General features: G+C 33.7%; 1 protein-coding gene across 1 annotated transcript; it reads right to left on the reverse strand.

Annotated features, from left to right (window-relative positions):
• Nucleotides 1-1,427: 1,427 nt before the first annotated feature.
• LOC108968241 (sialin) lies at nucleotides 1,428-6,377 on the reverse strand. Its single transcript, XM_018932154.1, has 5 exons — nucleotides 5,982-6,377; nucleotides 3,764-3,990; nucleotides 2,103-2,889; nucleotides 1,681-1,967; nucleotides 1,428-1,628 (listed from the first exon to the last, which is right to left on the reverse strand). Exons 1-5 carry the CDS (start codon nucleotides 6,019-6,021, stop codon nucleotides 1,449-1,451), a joined length of 1,521 nt encoding a protein of 506 aa, XP_018787699.1. The 5' UTR covers nucleotides 6,022-6,377; the 3' UTR covers nucleotides 1,428-1,448.
• Nucleotides 6,378-8,859: the final 2,482 nt, after the last annotated feature.

Below are 8,859 nucleotides of genomic sequence, written 5' to 3' on the forward strand. Positions count from 1 at the left end.
TGAAGGACCATTGTTGACAGTCCTTGGCCGGATAAAACTCCGGGTCCGTTCCGGTTTTCGTAGACCCGACTGTCGTGGGAACGGTCATTGTTCGTCACTCGACTGGAGTGGTGCCGCGAAGTACCTGTAGAGGCTAATAACGCCCTTGTGCGTTGGTACAATTAGGCCACATAACTTTTGGTCTATTCCCTATGAATTTTAAGGTCTCAGCAGATCTCAAGAGCAAAGGCTAATGACGCTCTCGTGCGTAGGCAAGATTGAGCCATATAATTTGTAGTTTACTCTCTATGAATCCTATGGCCTAGACACGTCTTAAGATGACTCTATTCCCTAACCATGCAAACGGTGTAGTTTGAATGGAGCTTCTTTGCAGTAGAAAAATTAATTCCTCCGAGCCCTTGTTGGTCTTAATGCCAGTACGGATCCGGAAGATATAGAGCAATTCGGCTAGTAGGAGTTGCTCTAATGATAACATACAGTATTAAATCTTTGAAATAAATTGTGGGTCAATTCCGGTAACGCTGAACCACCTGCGCGAAACTATGTGTATGTATAAATAATTGATATATTCCAAAAACCGGTTTCTGTTTCGATAATATAGGACGAATAAGAAAAATGGTAGATAAAAACACAAACCAGTTGACTTTCCTTCTGCCTAATATTCAGGCCCAACAACCTTCAAACCGTTCAAACTATTTTATTTTATTATTTGTATAATGTTCAATATCATGTCGAGTTTATACATAGGTGTTTGCTACTTGTTCTTCAGAAAAGGAGCAGACCATTTGCTTTCTTATTTGTTAAAGTAAGCTATAAATACATACATACGTGTTTTCTATAGGAATATATTATTTATTCAAGTCAGTTACGCTCTTTTTAAGTAAAACACCATTCCCGTTCTAAAAGATATCAACGATAATATCCTGCGCATACCTTCCAGGAAAAAAATTCATAATATCTTTGTGGATACCAAATTTAATGAATAAGTATGTTTGAAAATGTGTACATTATGTACATTCTAATTATTTTATGGCTGTCGCGTACGTACTATATTTAATTTCACTAACTTAATAGAAGCCTATGTTATTTTGAAAAAATACAAATTTGAGGTCAGAAAACTATATAAATGTATATATGTAAGTATGTAACATTTGTTATATATACATAACATATATACGTGGTATATGACTGTTTAGTGTCCATTTTGTTTAACACATACAATTTTAAAAGTTTTTATGACACTTTGAGGAATTTCAATACTTTTTTTTACACATTTTTGTCTATGTATATGTGTATACTTATATAGTACGTCATATATGAAATTAATGAAGTTATTGGTTATTGTATTTAAATTTACGCATATGTATACAACTAATGTTTAATAAATGTAAAAATTAACAACAACTGAGATAACATAAGCTCTTCGCATTTTTGGGTGCTGAAAATTTTTAGACATTGTCCTTTACTGGTTGAGCCTTCAATGGTGTCGATTCGTCCTTTCCTTCTTTTTTCTCGATCTTATTCCATGATTGTTCCTCGCCTGAGCCAAATATTACAAATACAAGGAACTCGATAGCGAAAAGGACTATAGTTACATAGAAAATTATACGCCAAGCCCCAATTGTTTGCTATAAAATAAAAATTTCACACAGTTCTGCTTGGAGTAAGATGTAAACTTACATTATTCGTTGTAATAAAACCGACAAATATTGGAACTATGATGCCGGGAATTGTTGCAGCAGTGTTGGTAATTGCAACCAGTGTACCAGCGTAGTTAGGAGCAATATCAATGTGATTAGAAAGGAATCCAGAAAACATGCCACCCATGCCAATGATTCCAATTGTCATGATGATAACAGCTGCTGTGTGCTTACAACCGATGTTGCACAATGCCAAAAGGCAAATACCGGGTATGATTGTACATATACTTGTGGCAGTTTTGCGCGCAGTAGTGGTAGTAATTTTTCCTGAAAAAGAAGACATTTACATTGCTTAATGGATTGCGCAATGTAGAATGACGACTACAACACACACGAACGCAATCGCGCATCATTATAATATTTTCTTCTTCTGCATTTGTATAACATACGATATTCAATTACCTTTGGCTTTCAATGTGTCCAGAGTTTTACCCAATAAGATGCTTAAAATTAGCATTGGAAAGTAAGGCAGTGCGCTGAACTGGGCATTACTCGATACATCGAATTTCAAAACTTGTTTCATGTAGAATGGTATTTCGATGAGAAACATATACCATCCCCAATTACTGCAACAATGAGCAATTAAAATAGCCCAAAACGGTATTGATGTCAATACTTTCTTCCACGGAACTGGTGGATGCTCCTCGTTTGAAGTGGTATTTTCGGTTCCTAACTGTGATGTTATCATTTGACGCTCTTCTGGACTGATGAATCGTTGTTTATTTGGGTTATCTTGTATGAGCAATATCCATAAAGTCATCCATATTGCACTTAAGCCACCCATCCAGTAAAATACCGATTCCCAGCCCCATCGTGCCGACAAAACACCAGCTAAAAGTATGGAAATAGCCGTACCAAAAGAAGTTCCCACATATATTATTGTCGACATAACCGATCGCTCATTGGGTGGAGCCCAAGCAGCGATCATGCAGTGCATAGCTGGGAAAGTTGCCCCACCACCCATGCCCTCCAGAACACGCATTACAATTAAACCGGCGTAGTGTGCTTTTGTCATAACCGGTGTGAGCAAGGTGGCAACTACATTAATCCCTACTGAAAAGAGCATAACCCATTTAGCAGAAAACTTTTCAGCTACCCTTGCACTTGGTATTTGCGACACCAAATAACCCCAGAAGTAGCAGCTCAACAATGTTCCTTGTATACTTGAACTCCATACAAATGGTCCTTCCTAAAATAAAATAATACACTTAGGCCATTAGTTCTAATTATGTATTAGGAATTTTATACTATAAACGTTGTGCCAAAAATGTATCCGGAAATTGTGAATAACACCTAAAATATTTAATGATCCATCAATATTTATTTTTCCGCCTTCATAATAAACCAAAATCATCCGTACGAACTCGCGAGAGATGTCCAGCTATCTTCAACAATCTCTTGACCATCTTTGAAGGCTTCATTCCGCTCGTGGGTTTATGTTTTATGTTTTCAACGCACTACTGAGGTGTACCGACTGCTGCTGTAAGCACACTGGTTGACAGATCGCGCTCACGCTTGGCATAGTAATTAACGATAGTCTTATCTACTTTACAAAATACATTTGTTTTAAATATCATTTACTCGGGGAATTTAAAGTACAATTTCCGGATCCTTTTGGTCACATTATATACATACATAAAAAGTAGATTAAAATTAGTTAATATTCTAATTCTAATTCTAATAATACATATGTATATCTAAAACACTAATTATGATTCACAGCTAATGTAATATTTATGAGTTTTATATACATATGTATGTATGCAGTAATCCTTATAGTCAGATGCCTCCCATAACTGGACAAATTGCATGAACACAACGATTTCATTGATATTTGCATACAAAACCAATTCCTTCAACCGGACATGAAAACTTTCCAATGACCGGAAACTAACACTATTTTCGTAATATTTCATTCAAACTATTTCCGATAGGAAAAATAGTTCAGAATGATCCGTAGAACATCTCTCGCATACGCGAATTTATAGTAAAATCGACCCGCTATTATTACTCGTATATGTATGTATGTACATATGTATGCCATATGGCATGTTCATATTTACCTCTTGTTTGGTTACATTACCATTACCAGGCTTTTCACATACTTCTACTTGGGACGTAGAACTAAAGCTCATATTATGAACCTCACCAGCAACACTATGTCCTGCCTCAATGGCGGTATGATTTAACATTGCTACCATTGCAACACTGAGGTTTACTTTGAGGCCGTAAATGATGGCCATACCGCAAGATCCAAGCACCGCTAGTATATAACGGGCAGGGAAGCATTCTGCAAATAAACAATTAAGCTGAGTATTTACATGTTTAAGCATCTTAAGTATCATATGTGGAATATACATATGGTATATACAAATGTGAATGTTTAGATGCGTTAAACTTATAATTATGCTAAAATATACATACGTATGAATAATATATTTATATATATACGAGAATGATTTTAATCCTTAATATTTCCGCCAAAAGACCAAACTCACAGGCTAAGCATTTGTCATTAATATTAGGTAATTATGATTTCATGACTTATTACGATTTTAAAAATACCAAATCACTTGGTTTCATATGGAATTTCACATTTATGTGCAAGTAGATGCGCCATAACGATGTGGTGGCTTAACAATTATTGTATTGTTGTTGTTAATTGTCGATCAACTAATTCATGTGAGAATGACCGATTAGGTTATAAAAAAAAAATGAATAAAACGTAAAATTCGGCTGCACTGAAGCAATAATACCCCTCATAAATACAAAAAATTCCATGCAAGCACATCATTTTAATGTTGTTGTTGTTGTTTTAACGGTTATCTAATCCCCGTTAGGGTGGTAGGGTCATATGCGTTGTCGTCGTCTTTCTAAACCCGTTTGGATCGGTGAGTACACATGATTTTAATCGATTTACCGATTTTGGCGGTTTCATCAAATATTCAACTTCTTGCGAAGAAAAAGTGTGCAAAATTTCATATATCGATATCTCAAAAACTGAGGAACTAGTTCGCGGTTACAAAGACAGACGGTCATTTATGTATAATTTTTATGGGCTTCTTGACACTGTTAGATATTAGGCTTGTCTTGTCTATATACATATGTATATCTTTCTGAACACGATTTGGATATATGTATATGCTAAAAAGAACACATACAACTTAAATACAGCACATCTAGTCAATGTCAAATTCTGAAAACTATTGACAAAGAAAACACTTAATAAAATGTCTTGAATTGGTATTTCTGTTTTTTTTTTATTCAAAAGATTCGGATATGAAAAAAGTTTTACATTAAAATATCTATAGTTAAATATTTGTGATGCAGAACAGAATAATAATATGTAGTATTTTTATATACCTACATTAATTTTTTATTTAATTAATCATCTTATCGGACTTTACTGTAGTTATTTACTCAATTATACGTAATAATTAATAACAAAGCAATGAGCTTCATTGAACGGCATTACACGTTTACTGATAACACAGTCATTGATGCGTTTTATTAAGAAACAATCGCTACATCAAGAATTTATGTATATATATGGTAAATCCGTTTCTCACATATGTCGTCATAAATCTCAACTGCAAATAAAACCGTACATTGACAGTATCTTTAATAAAGTTTAATTGCTAATTATTTACACCTCAATATTAGTGTCAGGATAGAGTAATCATATTTATTATTAAAAACTGACATTTAAATGACCTTACACATGATATCATAAGATGTGTGAATATATAAATATATATTTTCGACAAAGTTTAAATGTACAATAGTAAGTATGTATGTCAGTGCATGTAAAAATATTGGGCACAAAAGTCTGTATCCATTTGTGATCTCATACCATGTGTTTGAGACCAATCATCACGTCACATCCTGACATTGCGTATTCTTTTTGATACATTGCAATTTTTAAAAAATAAATAATAATAACAGTGAAGATAAACATGCAATAAACACATTTATTTACATGCACACGTATACAGTATGTTTGTTTATATATAAGTGGACACCTGCGATTTGAAGCAAGGAAGTCCATTGCTTCTACCAACGACCTTTTATCAATCTTAAGGTCAAAGTCTGGATGTATAACTTTGTTCTCCTCCCCGTTCATAATTATTGTGTGTAACATTAAAATACAAGAAGGTCACATTGACGAGCTACTTTCATTCTAACAAACACTATGGCAATGGAGTATTTTATATTCATGAAATTTGCTGTATGAGTGTTTAACGGTTTATTTGACGGTGAATTTTTAATTCACCTACTTACTTCCTAAGATGCTGCCTTTTGCAGGAACCTCTTTAGCCATTTCGCAACTTATTCGTGAACTTTTTTTTTAAGTTTCTTGTTAAGAATTTTAAGTAAATTTTGTTTAACTCCAGTTTCTTTGAGGAAATTGTTTAGTTACTTTCACATTATTTTCAATAAAAGCATTTAAGTACTGAAACGATATTTACTTCGAAGTCCTCACGTAGTTATTCACTAGCAGTTAAACTTTTTGTTAGCGCTCCTAAACTGTTAGAAGCAGCAAGAATATACCCGCGCGACTGCTTCACACAAACTGAGTAGACTCTCTGCGGTGCGGCCAAGTTTTTGTTTGGTAAATGTACGAGTGTATCCAGACAGCAACCGGTCGGCAGCATTGACGATTCTCTATTGTCTTGCGCGAGTTCCATATATACTTCACTGGCACCCGCGCTTTCTATTCAGCCAATACATGCATATAAATATATGTATATATAAATAAAAAAAATTATTTCTTCTAAATTGTGATGGTTCAATACGTTTTTGGATATTCGGTATCTGACAGTGGTATACGCCCGGAGATACACATATGTATGTATGATTATATGGTTTAATATTTGCATGCGGATGTATCTATGTGGGTATCCATATGTACTTGAATACTTTTAAAATTCTCTCCAATGTGAGGGTAAACAAGGGTTTCAAGCTTGAGCGCGTATTCATACTTATGAACGGTTAGCGCTTCATCAAAATTAGAGTAGCGCATAATTTCGATAATGTTTCTAAAGTCTAATTATATATGATATTTTTATATTAGGAGCCGAAACACAGTTACGATATGTAGTAGACACGTACATATGTATGTACATTGATATGTATGCTTGTATTTCTATTTGCTTCTTGCTTTCAATATGCATGACCGCCGTGTACAAACCAAATAATCTTAAAATCAATTACTTACTATCAGATATTTTATAATTTTACACCCACGTGGGAAATTTAGTTTAGTAAATTGACAAAATTCGTCAGTAAATTTTATAAATGTATGGACATGTATGGATAAATGTATGGCTAGACACAAGTGATATATTACAAAGTATATAATAGTACTTGATAGTAACTCAGTTGCAAAAATGAATGGTTCTTTCAATCAAAGATGTTTTATGATGACAGCTTTCATAGAATAAATACGCTTATTCCTGCGAAATTCGCTACAATACGAATTGCAGTTTTAACATCAAATCTGATTGCTATACCAAAGTTCCCAAGGCAAAACTTACGTTTTGATTGCTACTAGTCCATAGAGAGATGCGTAAGTAGCTATACATATGTGACAAATCAGTCATATACGGGATGGCCTTCAGTTCCGTCTTTGCTGCGGCTTGAATATCGTATAAAAGCGGTGTCCCCGGAGCGGTCTTTTGAGATCGGTGAACAGCCAGAAGTCGCATGGTGCCAGATCAGGTGTATACGGTGGTTGCGGAGCGATATGGGTTGAGTTTTTGGCGAAATGATCATTTAATGCAAATTCTTTGCTCAACAAATTTCGACATCGCAAAAAACGAAAAAATCACTTTTAGCAGCTCACAAAACGACACGTATCTCAAACACTAATGAATATTTTGACTTGAAATTTGACATAAATGTGACTGACAGTACTACCAACCTAAAAAAAAATAATAATTCTCCAAATCCTTCGACGTGCGCAGTTTAATTTCAAATGTCACCTTATTTTTTGGGCACATGGGTATACTTTTATAAACATACAATTTGTATATAAGATAATTACCTTCTATTAAGGATATTGCATGATTTCATTTTTTAACTCGCTCAGGGTTCAAGCGTAGGAGAGTAACAAGTGGTCAATGCATAACATTTGCATATGTGTATGTATTTGATATGCTGTTTTTTAATTTATGTAGGTTCATACCGTACCGGTGATTTTTAAATTTGCATAAATTACGAAATTATACTTTATTTGATTTTTCATAAATATGAATTAGCTGTGCATAGATCTCATTTTCCGAATCAAAGTAGCAGATAAGGTAAATATCGTTATTTGACCATTTCGTACGATTAAATTATAATTATTTTCACAAATGTAAATTTGCGTTTCATCGGATCCGATATCATTTTATTGAAACTTACCGAGAAAATATACATACATACATATATGTAGGAATGTGAGTGGAGATTTTGCAAATTAATTTCCAATAAAAGACCAAGTATGTAGAAGTATTATAATGAATAGCTTTCATGAAATAGAAAACTAGTAAAACTAACATAAGACACAGCCGATATCTTTACGTATCATTTGGGTCTTATATTTTTTACTGGTGACACTTTTGAATGGCTTAATTAAATAATAGTTATATTGTATTAAGGCGTGAACCTAATTGAAATAAACTCAGTGCTTTTTTGGATGTTTGTGTGCCACACTCGAAGCATGTGGATGCTGCTTCAATGTTTCATTTTATGGGACAAATTTATTAGTTTGTTTAAGGGGTCACATTGAAGAATTCAGTTCTATCGTCATAAAACGATCACGTACATATTTATGTGCTCCAAAATTATTTTGATCGTTCTATTATTGATTTCAATTCGTTATAAATTAATTTGTATAGATTTTTGTTGGAAGAGTTTTTTATGTTTGAAGTCAATGTACTACTTTATGCGTTGTCCATATTTGGGAATTATATGTTGTCCCACTGTATACCAGTAATGCATGTTAAAACTACTGAAAGTGGATGCTTTGTAATGAAAATCTAGTTTTTTTCGGTGCAATAGGTGTTTGTGCATCATTCAAAAGCCATACTCAAAATACTAGGAGTTCAACACAAAACCAAAAAAATTATATAACTATACTTTAGAAGGTACATACATTTCTGAATGCTTTTTTTAT

This window comes from Bactrocera latifrons, unplaced genomic scaffold (assembly GCF_001853355.1).
Source record: "Bactrocera latifrons isolate USDA-ARS-PBARC rearing strain unplaced genomic scaffold, ASM185335v1 scaffold_206, whole genome shotgun sequence".
Taxonomy (NCBI): Eukaryota; Metazoa; Arthropoda; class Insecta; order Diptera; family Tephritidae; genus Bactrocera; species Bactrocera latifrons.